Source organism: Ranitomeya imitator, chromosome 2 (assembly GCF_032444005.1).
Source record: "Ranitomeya imitator isolate aRanImi1 chromosome 2, aRanImi1.pri, whole genome shotgun sequence".
In the NCBI taxonomy this organism is placed as follows: domain Eukaryota; kingdom Metazoa; phylum Chordata; class Amphibia; order Anura; family Dendrobatidae; genus Ranitomeya; species Ranitomeya imitator.
Window position 1 is genome coordinate 566,645,992 of NC_091283.1, and position 16,279 is coordinate 566,662,270.

Here is a 16,279-nt window from a genome sequence, read left to right on the forward strand (position 1 = left end):
TCCTTACACGAAAACGTCACCAGAACCACTATCTGTACAGGAAAATGTCACCAGAACCACCATTAGTTTTGTTGCAAACTGTAGTTGTTGCATGACGGATGTAAAAACCATCAAATGTGTCTCATTTTATCTATAATGGAGTCTGGTTTTAATTGAAGTGTCCAGCATTTGACGGATATCCTAATAGAAACTAAACAACCGCAATTATAGTTAAAGATGTTGTCCAGTCCAAATTGAGAATTCTGCAGTAACTCTGTGTGTCATTGTGCTCTGCGGGGATTCACTCATCCGGGACCAGAGGGTATGCATGTGTTATGCATACTCCTGGCTAGTGGCGCGGTCTGGCTTCCATACATTTGTATGGAGCGATGCTGTGCTCTTATGTCTGCCACAGCTACTGGATGACCGTGTCACTAGCTGGAGTACGGCACTGCTCAATACAAGTGTATGGAGTGAGGAAACACCAACTAGACAGGCTCTGGCCATCCGGCCAGGAGTGTATAACTAATGCATACCCTGTAGTCCCGGCTCAGAAACCGGTGAATCCCCGCAGCGCCACACAGTGCAAGCGCTAGGGGGGATTCATAAGTCTGCAGTCAGACTTATGAATCCCCCCTAGCGCTAGTCAAGTTTTAATACATCCCTTAGTTAGGTTTTTTTTTTTTTTTGTTCTAAAAGGTCACAAAAAGGTTATGGACAAAAAAAAAGTGAGCATTTTTGATTTTCTGTGAAATTCATGAACTAGATGTGCCATTCTGAAGAATTTGTAGCAAAAAATAACACAAGAAAAAAAAACAAAAACTTAATACTTCATCATTTGCATTTTTTGATTAAATATATCACCAAAACCTGACGAGGCTGGTTTACTTAGGGTATGTGCACACGCTGCGGATTCGCAGCAGTTTTCCATGAGTTTACAGTACCATGTAAACCTATGGAAAACCAAATCCGCATTGTTTATTCCGCAGCATGTCAATTCTTCATCCGGATTCCGCAGCGGTATACACCTGCTCCTCAAATAGGAATCCGCAGGTATAAAACCGCACACAATCTGGAAAAACCGAGGTAAATCAGCGGTAATTCCGCAGTGCGAATTTCCTGCAGATTTACCAAAATCAGTGCAGAAAAATCCGCACACCTTTCCGCAAAGTGTGCACATACCCTTGGGATTATGCAGCCATTAGGACGTGGATTTCTAATTCTAAAGTTCAAGCAAGTGAAAAAGTTTATCAGTAGAGGCATATTCCCATGAGCTTTGTTGCAGAAATAAAACTTGCAATTATAAACTTTTTCTTCTGAAATACCTGAAACCTGTAATTGAAAGTGGTGTTTCTTTTAGCTGTTAAGGATAATTATGAAGTGACAGAGCGGAATTTCCTTACCTGAAAATTGGGTCAATTCAGTTTTAAAATTTAAATACTTGGTGTTCTTCTTTATTAAAGGAAATCTGACACCAGGTTTTACCACAATCTGAGAGTAGCATGATGTAGAGACAGAGACCCCAATTTCAATGATGTGTCACTTACTAGGTTGCTTAAAGTAGTTTTGACAAAATCACTTTTATCAGCAGGAGATTATCACTACTAAACCTTCTGCCGTGTAGTCCTCCATATTCATAAGCTCTGTATAACCCCGCCACTGATTGCACACTGTAGATGGGTAGAAAGCTGCCAAAGAATTCTGTAAATCATTTGTGGGTCCGGGGTTATACAGAGCTCAGCATTCAGAGAACTGGTAGATCTGCAGAAGATAGCAGAATGATTTTATCAACACTGCAGCAACCAGCCTGGTAAGTGATACATCACTGGGATAAGGGTCTCTGCCCCTACATTACGCTGCTCTCAAATGGGGTAGAAAAAACCTGCAGCCCTTTAATGATGCATTGAAAATCGTAAGAAGCCAAGGCTCCATGTAACACACAAAAGGCAATCGCAACCAAGCAAAACCCCCGAAACAAACAAAACTGCAGTTTATTAAGTTTTTTTTTTTTTTAAGAAGCTTCAACATTTTTTGAAAGCATCTTTTGGTGCAATTCATTAACAAACACATTCTAGGAGAGAAAAAAAAAATAAAACATTAATAAGCCACAAACGTCCTCTTGTCCTTAAAGTTCAGTTACAGACATTTTAAGACCCAAACATAAAAGAAAAAAAAATTACAGTTTTTTTGTTTGCTTTTTTTTTTCATTTTAAATTCAGTAACATATTTGGAGAGATTTGCATGTCCTTCAATACTATATATTGTATATTCTTTTATATATATTTATAGAACTCTTTTCACATGGAAGAAATGTTCAAATGCCTTGTGTTTCTGCACAAAGACCTCTCCCCCAGTCAGTAAAATGAATGCTCAGTGGGCAGCTATCGTGGAGAGTGACAGGCGTTGGTGGCACCCTTCTGGTGGGAGAACCACTGTGTAGTGGCATTTTTGCATTCAATTTTTTTTTTTTCTTAATTAAACTCCCCACAATACAATAAATGACAAAAAGTGCTCTTTAACCTCTTTTCTGTCAGGGGAAGGGGCACAATATAATACATTAGTAGTGCGCTACGTTGTTTTCACACTGGCAGAAAAGTGGTTAGCTGTTATTAAAAAAAAAAAAAAATTTTTTTTGTACAGAATTCCTGCAGACAAGTACAGAGGAAACTGCAGATTGCTGCACGTCACACACAGGAACAGTTAACGTTTGCTTGTACACAATCAATAGCGTCATGCACTTTCCTGCTGTGTGCCTACGTCGTACAACCTGTTCGTACAGTAGAACGTGTGTATTAACATTTAACCCTTTTGCAGCTAGGAGATAAAAGGGCAGTAAAAACTTTTTCCCGTTTTTTTTTTTTTTTTTTTCCTTTTCTTTCTCTTTAAAATCTTTGGGACGATATTGCATCCAACAGAAAAGAGTGAAACAAACACATTCTTCACCGAAAGAAGCCTTGTCAGACACTCTGCTCGCTTTCTTTGTAAACCATGTAACCTTCTTTTGTCTTATACATTAAAAAAAAAAAAAAAAAAAAAAAAAAAAAGCACAAGTAAGCGCTGGAGAGATCAGCAACATAATGCACATAAGAGTAAAAAAAAAAAAAAAAAAAAAATGAAGCATAAACTAAACTCTAAATTAATGACCCATTTGGAGTGCCACAATTTTAAGGATTGTCCCAGTGCCTGTAACAGACAAATTCTAATTGTGAAGTAAGATGAGAGGGGGAGCACCCTCCCATGTCACAGTCTGTTCCTCCGCCCGTCTAGGGGCGGCGTATGGCAGACAGAGGTAGCATTATGAAGTAACACATACAATAGTACTGATGAATACACCCCACCCTCGATGCACAGAACAATGGGGTTACAATACACAGGTTGTACTGTCAGAAGTCATCCCCACCCCCCCATCTGCTTTGCCAGAAGGGCGAGAAAAGGACATTTAATATTTGCACAGGACAAATTAGTTTGGATTAAAAACCTAGCACAACTTCTAAAATAAAATAATGGTAGTTCTGTCTCAAACTTGGCTTGTGCATAGATCAGGATCCTATAAGCCGCTCCAGTACCCCGAGGAATGGAGGCCCAGCTGGTACTGAAGGCATTTAACGCCAACCCTGTTGAAACGACCCACAAGGCAGAACAATTCATGGGCCATGTTAGCAAATAAGAGATGGCACCAGCCATTGCAGAGATCCAAACCACAAAACCAATTAAAGCCTATTGCTCATAGGTCCATCCTGCTCTTTCAATTTACACCAAAATGGACACTCCCCCCCCCCCCCCCCCAAAAAAAAAGAAAAAAAAAAAAACCTCGAAACAGGAAAGATTCAATCTCCCTTTACATTACAGGCTGTGTTCGTAATAAAGGCCTTTCCGACAGCTCTTGCTTTTTTTTCTAATTTAAAAAGCCAAGAAAATCATCATTTCTTTTTTTTTTGATTCAACATAAAGCAGTATGTTAACATATAAAGCACTCTCGAAACATTTCGAAGTCCATTATTTGGTAAGTGTGTAACTGCTACAAACAGGGATTGTTTGCCATCCTCATACATATTCATCAGTTCTTTCCCCCTTATATTTTCAGTGCTTGAAGCTGGGTAATCTATTTTTTTTTTTCAAAACATTTTCTTTTTTGTTTTTTGTTTTTTTGTAAATTTTTTTTTCCTTTTTTTTTTTCTTAAAAATACAATGAAATGGTTTTGTGGTGTTCTACTCCTCTGGAAATGTCACATTTGCCTGAGAAAGATATCCACGATGTGCAAGATAGTGATTAAAAAAAAAATAATAATTTTTTTTTTTACTTTCGTTCACCAACAGAAAAAAAAAAATTGACAAAAATGTAAAAAAGGGGGGAAAAAAAATAAAATGTTGCACAGCAATGGCTAAAGTTATTCATTTTTTTCTTTAATAAAAACACTGGTACTTTCCCCGAGATGTAAAGGAATAGCTATTTGAAAATAGAGTTTTGAAATTCAATGGAAGGATTTTTTTTTTTTGTTTTTTTTTTTTACTTTTTTTTTTTTTTCTTTTAAAGTTGTACTTGTTTTTTTGGAGAAAAGCAGAAAACACAGAATAACGTAAAACGAAGAGTTTTGTAAACAGGTTAGAGCCAGGAGAGGCTTCTGCATTTAGACGCAGTTCAAAACCTGCATTCTGCAGTGTTCCTTTCAGGGATCTGCTCATGGCGGCTGCTCCAGTTTGTAAGTCCAAGTGCCAAAGCAAATACCCCAAATCGATACAAGAGTCCATAAATATGCATTATTCCCCAAAGATGAATCACTGGAAAGGTAGACAAATGTTTGTGAGTTATTCTTCAGAGATAAGCACGCGGCAATATTTTTTTTTTTTTCGTTTTTTCTTAAAAATAATAAGTACTTGAGTAAACATAGATACGTGTTAACTCTGTCCTACTTTCCACACTCTTAGAGAATATATATATATATGTCTGTGTATGTATATATCTACATACACATACATATATATATATGATCATACAGATATTTTTAACCAATTGGTTATCCGCAAGGTCTGAATGCGGCTTTGTAAATTTCAGTGCAAAGTCAAAAGGTGAAGATAAAAGTATATAAGTACTAAGGTAAATCTATTTAAAAACTGACCTAAAAGCAGAAAAGCAATAATAAAACAAAAAAACAAAAAAAAAAGGAACCAAAAACAATAAAAATCCTTTGCCCCCCCGCCCCTCCCCTGAACTGCTCATATATTTTTGTTTGTGCACAGAATTTTGGGTAGTAGGGAGGTGATGGCAAACAGTTATTTAGAAAAGAGGGATGGATTTCGGAAAGGAACCTGTGCACGCGTCTATATTGTACGTCGCCTCTTGGAAATCACGGAACGTGCCCCTTTAAATGTGCATAGACACTTGCACAAACAGTATAGCTGAGGCCCCAAACCCCCGACAGAAGCCAATATATGGAGGAGATCTGCTGGATTCAAGTATATCTAATGACTGATATGAAGCTTTCGAGGGATCTAATGAAAAAAAGAAAATAGCAGGAGTAAAGGCTCTGGACAAAGGTTATGTGCATAGGCAGATCCAAGGGGGGTGTCAAGCTAGAGCCATCCTTCCATTGTTTCCGTACCAATATTAACTTCATACAGAACGACAAGAGTATGCAGATCTTGCTTCTGCCCCTCTGACTTACGGGCCTCATCTGATGTGCATAAAAGACCAAGGCTTGTTTCAAAATAGGCTTCTATATCCCACCCTACTATTCCCCCTGCCCTCAAAACAACCCTCTCCAGCCCTGTCGTATGAAAAGTGCCCTTACTTTCAAGTCCCAGCAAAAGCAGCGTTGATCGATTTTTTTTTTCTTAATCTTCTTTGAACACTTTAAAAACTTAAGAAAATTGCTTGACCACTTGTACTAAGAGAGACAGACCCTTGCCCTTTTCTCCCGAACCCTTCCTTTCCCCTTCCCTCCCATGCCCCCATACTGTTTCTCTGAACAGTTCACAAGGGTGCAGTGGAGAGGATGAGAAGGAGAAGATACTGCATGGAGAGAAGACTTGGGTCTGAAGAAGATGAAGTCTTCGCAAAGCTCGGACTGGAAAGGACTGGATATTATTGGTTTTGAAGTTTTCAGTTCGTGCTGATGATTTCGAAATTCATAGCATTTAAGTGCAACATGTCTTCAGATGGATTCCCCGCTCAGCAAGTCTCCTGGTAGCAGAGTGTTGAGAGGTGTTGGACTGCGAATGATCCTCGCATCGTCTGATCCAGGCGGGCCCCACAGACTGCTGGAGTACTGCGGGACGCTGCTCCATAGAAGGTCATTGCTTCCCTTGCCGCTTAAACAAGGAGGATTCCAGTGGGCGGTGTCATTGCGCACCATGTTGTGAGAGCCGCCACCTCCACCCAGTCGCGGCTGACTATTCCCAGTGTTAGACTGCCAGCTGGAAGTGGGGGGCAAACACTGCCCTTGTGCCAAGAAACGATTTACCTCTTCTTCCCCAGCAAACTCTGCCAGAATAGTAGTGTTACTCAGGACGCACCTGTACAGAAGAAACACAGAATCAGCCATCGAAAGAGTAACCATTGCTTTCATTTTTAGTTCATATATCAAAGAAGAAGCTCTGTAATATATTTTCGAGAAATCTGCTTCTTTCTCCTCCTGGACCGATTTATCACTCCCAATTCATGGGTACTATCTGTATTCAGTGATGATAGACTATGTCACGACTTAGATAGGAGGTGACGGATTTCATGACAGAATATTTGATTTTCGGAAATGGTCGCGAAGTGATGCGGTTTCTTTTGCAGCGATTCCAATGTCTGACTGCAGCCTACGTCTTGTAACAAAGAAATAACGAACAACCATTAATACTAACTAGAAGTAATAATCATCATCATCATACACTTACATATGTAGGGATTTCTGGGCTTTTGCAGCTTCCTCCTTGGAGCTGTACCTGACCACGGCATTGCCTTGAGTAAGGTTCAGATGGAATGTTATTAGCGGGCCATGCTGCAGGCACAGCGTCCTCAGCGTCGAACCATCAATCTGTGTTGTAAGACAACGCCATCAGATTTGTATAACACAAGACTAGGAAAAACTAACAGCTTTTATTTATTACACAATAATTAGAGAGCCAATGCAACGTCCCACTTAACGAGTTTAATTAGTGACGTCATTATGCAGTCTGCCATACAACTAGACGTCATTACCCCCTCGGCCCAAAATCCAAGTATTTTATGACTGCAAGATATATTTACCCCTTAGTGACGGAGCCAAATTTTTGAAATCTGTCCAGTGTCACTTTACGTGTCAATGACTCTTTAACAAATCCCAGTGATTTTGAGACTGTTTTTACGTGGCACATTATACTTTATGACAATGGTAAATTTAGGTAGTTATGTTTTGTGTTTATTTATAAAAAATATCAGAAATTTGAGAAAAATGTTAAAAAATTAGCAATTTTCAAACTTTGAATGATTCTCCCTTTAATCCAGATAGTTGCACCGCAACAAAACATTAATGAATAACATTTACCACATGCCTGCTTTGCGTCAGTACCATTTATAAAATATTCTTTTATTTTGTTTGTATTTTATGAGGTTTAAAAATGTAGCAGTAATTTTTCATTTTTTCAAGGAAATTTCAAAACGTATTTTTTTTGGTACCTATCCATGTTTGAAGTGCCTTTAGGGGTCCCATAAATTGAGAAACCCCCAAAAGTTATACCATTTGAAAAACCGCACCCCATGATATATTGAAAACTGCACACGAATCTACAACGTGCGCACATAGCCTTAATCAGCTGAACAGTCCTTTTAACCCCGGGCCCAATTTTTCAAATCTGACCTGTGTAATTTTATGTGGTAATAAATCTGAAACGCTTCAACATATCGCATTGGTTTGGAGATTGGACATTATACTTTATGATAATGGTAAATTTAGATTGATATGTTTTGTGTTTATTTCTACAAAAAATATTAGAAATTTGACAAAAATGTAAAAAAGCAATTTTCAAACTTTGAATGATTATCCCTTTAAGGCCGGGGTCACACTTGCGAGTGCAATGCGAGAAACTCACCTCAATACCCGGCACTGCCACCGGCACGCAGACCGGAGTGTTCGGTTGCATGTATTTTGCAAGTGTGACCACGGCCTAATCCTGATAGTCATACCATAAACCGATTACCTGCGGATTTACCGCGTTTTTTGTGCGGTTTTCACATGCGTTTTTACACCTACGGATTCCTATTATGGAGCAGGTGTAAACCGCTGCGGAATCCGCACAAAGAATAAACATTCTGCGGAATAAACATGCTGCGGAATAAACAACATGCTGCGGAATAAACAACATGCTGCGGAATAAACAACATACTGCAGAATTTTCAGGAATTAATGCAAAGTGGCATGACAGAAATGAAAATGTGCATTTTTACCACCTAAATGTCGCTAACTTCTGAACAGGTTACAACAGCAGTCAGACTCTAAGGTCGCTATTTGGTCATGAATTGCCATGGCAAAAATCAGGACCACACAATCATGATCTGAGGGCACCAATTGGGATAAAGAGGAAGCCCCCACACTCTTTTAACCATTTATAATGATGTAGCCACCATTGACTGCAGTATCTAAGGGGTTAAACAGAGTTGGACGGTGCAAACACTGATTGTGGCTGATGCAGCAAGTTGTCAGCTATAGTGGACAGCCGACAGCTACTGGATTGCATCTGTGTGGGGAGGCTATTCTCTTATACCTCAGGTCAGTTAAAAGACGTATTGGCGGTCATTAAGGGGTTAAGCGTGTGTTCACTCCCAAGTTTTGATAGGAGCCTTGGAAAGTTTCTGCTCTGGAAATGCCTGGAAAAAAAATTCGGTGTGAACATACCCTTAGGCACTTGTTTTTTTCAGGTTACATGTTTCTTCCCTGAACAGTGTTTTGTGTCATTTTTTCCAGTTGTTTCCAGTGTCGTTTTCGGACAGTTTTATCTGCCGGCGTTTTTTTTTTTGAGGGGTTTCCCATGGTTTCTGTGACATCTTTTTTACTGTCTTTTTTTCACTCCATTGATTAATGAAGAAACTGCTAGCATTTTTTTTTACCAAAAATGATGGTATAACAATTAAAAAACATCCAGTCATCTTCTGGGTGTCTTTTCAGCATTCCCATGAACTTGTAAAGTACGCCTTTAAATGCCGGAAGAAAGGACGTCACTTCTTTTTAACTACTTGTCGTTGTTAGAAACCTGAATCAGCTAAAAGATGGCAAAAAGCCAAAAATGTTTAAAAAAGTGATTTTTACATAGAAATGCATATGTTCTTTATTTTGGGCATTTTCTGATTTTTTTTTTTTTTTTTTCAGGCAATTTCAGCAACAGAATCCGCTTGAAAAATATGCAGTGTGTAAATATCCTAGAGGGCTTTTCAGAAAAGTCCAGTTGCAGTCTATTTAAAATGAAAAAAAAAAAAAAAAAACAAAACCCAAAAACTGCAGACAGTAACAGTCACCGGCAGGGAGCAGGGGTTGAAAATCACAGCTAGACTAAAGGGAGGGCAACTAAAGATCAGTTTGGCTTGGCAAAACAAACTGCAGAAGTGGGCAGGGGTTTTCTGAAACTGTAACCCCCCTTTTCAACCCTACTATACACATATTTAGCGCCAATTATCAGATTTTATGTTTTGATAATTTTCCAGAAAAATGTTCCTGCTTCCACATGACGAGATCCAAATATGGCTGCAAGCAAACAGTCTCCATTCCACAACTATATAGTGCATCCATTTAGTTCAGATCCACACTACAATAACGTTCGTTAGCCCTCTATGGGCCCAAGCAATATCCTTGTGCCACAGATCTTATATGGAGGCTTTCCCCAAAATCCTAAATAAAGAATGGGGAAAAGAACCCCATCACATTACTTCAAGGTCACATATGACCCAGACATAAGACAGCACATGGAGGAATGGGAATACCTGTGCAATTCATGAGGATTTCAGTAGAAAGGGCATTTCCATGGTCATGACACTAAATATGTGATTGACTGAACCATACCGCCTGTGGTACTGTACACACTAATGGAGATTCGCTGTGTTTATCTCCATTTTGCTCCCCTAATCACCATGTAATATGTAGCACCTCAGTACCTGTGGAGTAAGATTGCGCAGGACCAGCCAGCTACTAGTTCTTCCCGAACTGTCTGTGCTCCAAGTTGAACCTGTAACAGGTAATATGGTAAAGTCTCATCAATTTGCCTTACCAGATTCCCAAATCTTTGCTAGTAATGCAGCAACTTCATGAAGGATAATAGGGGCAAAGCTGTATTAACGGCCTCAGATGGCTGCCTGATACAGCAGATATCATTTATAGATTACCAGAATCTTCATAATTAAAATGATACCAGCTGGAGATGTCCTTCTCCTTTGTGTAGACATCACATTTTTTATCATCAAAGTATCTGTATAAGGTGTGTGGTGAGTGACAACTCAAACCTACTATATTGGATATCCATACCTGTTGAGTATGAGCTGGTCCACCCCAGCTGGTTTGAACCCCAGGCAGAGGAAGGCTTGGCATTGGTTAGCCCCGGTGGTGGTCTTGTTGGAGCTGTAGTGTTTCTAGGTACCTTCCACAACTCATGAGATAAGGACGGCTGAGTGTGGGAAATGGGGCTTGACGACCAGGTGGACTTTATATCAGACAGTTTTGCTATGGAAAGATATTTTTCATTTTAGACCTTAAATCCACAGTCAGACATGAGCAGCTTGCTGTAGGTGTTTAATATTAGCAAACAACAATTGTGATACCTCCACTCTTCAGCAGGTAGCGGTTTACGTCCTGGATCGTGGTGTTTATGGTTGGTCCAGTAGGGACACTTCCAGGAGTCACATCGGGATCGTTCTCTGGGTCAATATTTTGCAATCCTTTCCAAGGCACTCCTGGATGAAATTCTGCAGAAAAACATTTTACCTTACATTAATTCACCTTATACAAGGTTTTGTTGACACGATATTCAGCTCCAGCTCTAAACTGGTATTTTGTGGCATTAGATACCTACCAGGAGGCCAGTTAATACTGGATCCATTTGAGATTTTTTCATTTTCAGATTTGGCACGTGACCAATTATCCGGGACAGCAACAGAGGGACTTGTTGGCGATTCACTGCTTGGGAGAAGATCGTACCGGCTGTAGGAGTCCTCCATAGATGGTTTTACAGGAGGACCAATGCTTAGGTTCCCGGACAGACTACCTGATTAGTAAAACAAAGAAGGTAAAGGGATTAACTAAAAAACATTTACATATAATACATAAATGTATTAAAACATTGTTAGACATGTTAACTTATCCTGGGATCTGCTTAGTCTGCAAGGCATAGTTTTAAAGGGAACCAGTTGATTCAAGCTGCCCAAACCACAAGCAGCTTGAATTAGAGCCCAGTCGAACACATGCTGCCAGAGCGTTTCAGAAAAAAACATAGTTTAAAGATCCAGCCAGGGACCTTAGGAAGAGATGTGACTAGTCCGGTGCCACTCCTGGCCAGGAGAAGCTAGCTGGAGGTTGAACCAGACAAGTCACTTCTATTCCTAGGGTCCCAACACATTAGTAAAACACTTGAACGCTAGGCTGAGTAAAATTTCATGCATAATGGGGAACTTCGTAGACATATTTGTCTGCTGAATAAATGTTCAGTCAACAGCTAGCTCACGTGTATGGCCAGCTTTAATGAAGTCTGCTTATGTGCCTGCCCCATGACTACTGACAAGACACACATACTAAGTGACTACTCCAGGAAATTGGTGCAATCTGTTTTACAAGAAAATAGATATCATGAGTATCAAGTCAGCAAGAGTCACGTTACTCTACTTCAGTAATGACCTCATGATGAAGAATGGTTTGGGATTTCTGAGGACTGTTACAACAACAATTAGCAAAGTAAAAAGTCTGGTATTTAGTCTTACTTGGCTTGCCAGGGCTAGGGTCAAGAGGTGAAGAAGAGTTTGCCAGGCTATCCATAGAGTTGGGGTGAGTCCATTGTGGCAGACGAGACTGAGATTGGGATGTATCCTTCACTGAAAGACCACTAGTCATGTCCATACTGCTTACATTCATGTTGGGATTTAATCCAGGAACTACAAGGAAAGAACATTTGTACATTAAGTGAACACAACAAAATCTGATTATTTTGTGAGAGGACATTATATTGGTTGCTGCGGTGTGGATTTTTTATGATACAGAAGTCTACATTCCCAGACATATTCAAAGGATCACATACTGGCTGCCTGTGGTCACGTATGGAAGCCTAATGTACACGGCTTTACTCATGTATAAATAGTATGTGATGAGCTCCTAAATTCCCACTGACGGTGACTGCAGGTAAACAGGTTGGTGGTTTTACAAGGCACCTGTCATCAAGATTTTTTACTAATAGAAATTGTATGCCAATAAGTTACAAGTGTAGTGGATGGGGCACAGACAACTCTCCTTCCTCTCTCCTACTGCACTTACAGCCAGCGGTGTAACTAGATTCTTATGGGCCACTGTGGAAAATTGGGACCTGGGCCGCATCTGCATGTTGGTCAAATGTATAGGCCCTTGTAACGTTCCAGATCCACTTCCAGTAATAGTGTCTCCCATCTTGGGCTCCATGCTATGACATTTTCCCACATCCTGGACCCCTTCCTGGTATAATGACCCCCATCCTGATATAAATTTCCCCCATACTGGCATAATGTCCCCCAGTGTGGTATAGTGCTTCCCATCCTGTGCCCCTTCCCTTCTTCTTCAGCACATTTCATTAAGAAAAAAATATCACTCTCCTTTCCTTCATTCTCACACCACATGAAGTCCTCTTTCTTCTGTATTCGGCACAGGAGCCGGCAGTTGACTTTACATTGCCGGCACGGGCAGCACACGACATCACTGCCATGCACAGCGCATCACTGGCAGGCTGACGTCACATTCCGGCCTATGATTGGCCAGCGGCGTGAATTGCAGTGCAGAGAGCTGGAGAGTCTCTGCGCCACAATACATTTCACCTGAATGTGTGTGCGAGGATGCATATTCAGGTGACATTAGTGTCCCCCTACTGCATAGCCCGGACCTCTGTGACTGCGATCTCCCACTGCACTTACAGCTCTCCTGCCTCTCTCCCACTGCACTTACAGCTCTCCTGCCTCTCTCCCACTGCACTTACAGCTCTCCTGCCTCTCTCCCACTGCACTTACAGCTCTCCTGCCTCTCTCCCACTGCACTTACAGCTCTCCTGCCTCTCTCCCACTGCACTTACAGCTCTCCTGCCTCTCTCCCACTGCACTTACAGCTCTCCTGCCTCTCTCCCACTGCACTTACAGCTCTCCTGCCTCTCTCCCACTGCACTTACAGCTCTCCTGCCTCTCTCCCACTGCACTTACAGCTCTCCTGCCTCTCTCCCACTGCACTTACAGCTCTCCTGCCTCTCTCCCACTGCACTTACAGCTCTCCTGCTTCTCTCCCACTGCACTTACAGCTCTCCTGCCTCTCTCACACTGCACTTACAGCTCTCCTGCCTCTCTCCCACTGCACTTACAGCTCTCCTGCCTCTCTCCCACTGCACATACAGCTCTCCTGCCTCTCTCCCACTGCACTTACAGCTCTCCTGCCCCTCTCCCACTGCACTTACAGCTCTCCTGCCTCTCTCCCACTGCACTTACAGCTCTCCTGCCTCTCTCCCACTGCACTTACAGCTCTCCTGCCTCTCTCCCACTGCACTTACAGCTCTCCTGCCTCTCTCCCACTGCACTTACAGCTCTCCTGCCTCTCTCCCACTGCACTTACAGCTCTCCTGCCTCTCTCCCACTGCACTTACAGCTCTCCTGCCTCTCTCCCACTGCACTTACAGCTCTCCTGCCTCTCTCCCACTGCACTTACAGCTCTCCTGCCTCTCTCCCACTGCACTTACAGCTCTCCTGCCTCTCTCCCACTGCACTTACAGCTCTCCTGCCTCTCTCCAACTGCACTTACAGCTCTCCTGCCTCTCTCCCACTGCACTTAGAGATCTCCTGCCTCTCTCCCACTGCACTTACAGCTCTCCTGCCTCTCTCCCACTGCACTTACAGCTCTCCTGCCTCTCTCCCACTGCACTTACAGCTCTCCTGCCTCTCTCCCACTGCACTTACAGCTCTCCTGCCTCTCTCCCACTGCACTTACAGCTCTCCTGCCTCTCTCCCACTGCACTTACAGCTCTCCTGCCTCTCTCCCACTGCACTTACAGCTCTCCTGCCTCTCTCCCACTGCACTTACAGCTCTCCTGCCTCTCTCCCACTGCACTTACAGCTCTCCTGCTTGCTATTCCCCGCCGGCTGTATGAGAGAGGCCGGAGAGCTGTAAGTGCACTGCCAATTACTGCAATTATGACGCATTAGCTTACAATTTCACCTATAGATCGCTCTATAACAGAAAAATTGATTCCTACAAGGGTAAGGATTTACTCAGCATTACCGTATGTGCCATTAATTAGGGGTGTAAAATCAGGATGACAAAATTAATATATATAGTTTTTTTTCTCCAGCACAACATGCTCTAGGTATGGTGTTTTATTCTGGTCATTTCTCATAGGTTTCATGGAATTTTTTTTTCAACGAATTGAAAAAAAAAAAAAAAAAAAGTACGACAGAAGCCATAAAAAGTCAATTAGAAATACCCCTCCATCCCGTGACTTAAGTGTGACTGTGCATTTCTTATGTATATTCCCTCCTTTCTTGGTGCCCTGTAATACGATTAATCCCCAATCCCCACAGTTTTAAGCGTACCCTAAAAACTCACTTGTTCAGACTGGCCTACCGCCTCAATGCATTAACCTAACGATCCCTGTGTGGCCTATTTATTAAAAAAAAAAAAAAAAAAAAAAAAACCAGGTTCCTCGCATCATGTTCTCATACACTTTATGCAGTATTAGCCCTCTGTGTCTGTACTGCTACATACTTAGGCAGTTAACTGGTTCATGCAGCTTTACATGAACACCTGAGCCTTACACTATGGCCGGTCCGAATAACTAAAGCAATTGTTACCATCCACCTCTCGTGTCTCCCCTTTTCCTCATAGTCTGTAAGCTTGCGAGCAGGGCCCTCATTCCTCCTGGTATCTGTTTTGAACTGTATTTCTGTTATGCTGTAATGTCTATTGTCTGTAAAAGTCCCCTCTATAATTTGTAAAGCGCTGCGGAATATGTTGGCGCTATATAAATAAAAAATTATTATTATTATTATTATTCCTCAGCACAGATCGATGATTCTTTCCTCCTTCTTCAAAGATGACCGCCGCTTCAGCATGGGGAGTGCAGTGGTAAATTTAAACCATACCTTTCCTATCCTACATCACAGGAAAATATGGGAAGGCAAGGTTTAAAATCAACACTCTGCTCCCCTATCTACTGCAGCAGCCATCTTAAAAGCAGGAGAAACACTGATCTGAGCAGAGGAGGCAATCAGGAAGGCACCAGTGAGGGCGAATATACATAAACTTGATCATCATAAAGATGTCCCAACACGTAGCAGGCCATGGAATAAGCTTTGCAGGCATGGCTTTCCCTGAAGACACATTACAGCCATGTAGCATAAGAGACACTTTTCTAGCCCCTAGACTAGCATTCTGGAAGACCTTCTAGGAACACTACAAAGGCAATTCAAGGCTATAACATATACACATGTTAGTAGATAGTAGAGTACAGATCTTTAGTGGTACATTATTCCCGCACTTACACATACCAATAGGGTACGGAGAGAAGGAATTAGAAGAAGGCTGCTGTTCTTTGGTGTGCAGGTCCGCCAGGCTTGAACCTGCCGGGTGGGACGAGAAGCTGTCCAGTCCGGACTTGCCTGCAGGAGGATGTAATGGGGGATGAGGATGGGGAGGCTGCTGCTGCTTCATTAGCAAGGCCTGGGCTAGCTGGCGCTGATGTTGCTGTATCTGCTGCTGCATGTTATTGATTGTACGTGCAACCTGTAGCCCAAGTGCAAAAGAGATCTGTAAGATACTGGCACACGGACAGACAGAAGATACATATACAAGACTGTACAGATAAAAAATAAAAAATTTACTGCTAAAGTAGCTTATACATGGGAATGTTATTTTGGTCAATTTGACCAAAGAACAGCACTTCTGTAGACCTCCATGTATAAAACAAGTTTTCCCACCAGAATAACCACAGTCCCTATGCATTATTAGGATATGCCAAATCAGAGAGGGAGATCCTCCACTTGCATTACCCCCTGATTCAAGAGTGGAGCTTCTGACGAGCAGTTGCTGGTGCTCTTGTGGACGCAATGCATCCATGTATTTTAGGCGCATTTTACATAGTAACA

General features: G+C 41.7%; 1 protein-coding gene across 4 annotated transcripts in view; it reads right to left on the minus strand.

Moving 5' to 3' along the window:
* Window positions 1–4,509: 4,509 nt before the first annotated feature.
* Window positions 4,510–16,279, minus strand: part of TNRC6C (trinucleotide repeat containing adaptor 6C) — a 569,817-nt gene continuing 558,047 nt past the window's right edge. For all 4 annotated transcript variants that reach the window (XM_069752117.1, XM_069752116.1, XM_069752118.1 and 1 more), the window contains 8 exons: window positions 15,683–15,917; window positions 11,900–12,070; window positions 10,999–11,190; window positions 10,748–10,891; window positions 10,455–10,649; window positions 10,088–10,158; window positions 6,862–7,001; window positions 4,510–6,492 (listed from right to left, as the gene is read on the minus strand). In XM_069752117.1, the coding sequence (XP_069608218.1) occupies window positions 6,132–6,492; window positions 6,862–7,001; window positions 10,088–10,158; window positions 10,455–10,649; window positions 10,748–10,891; window positions 10,999–11,190; window positions 11,900–12,070; window positions 15,683–15,917 (1,509 nt within the window). In that variant the 3' untranslated portion in view covers window positions 4,510–6,131. The remainder of the gene's footprint in view (window positions 6,493–6,861; window positions 7,002–10,087; window positions 10,159–10,454; window positions 10,650–10,747; window positions 10,892–10,998; window positions 11,191–11,899; window positions 12,071–15,682; window positions 15,918–16,279) is intronic.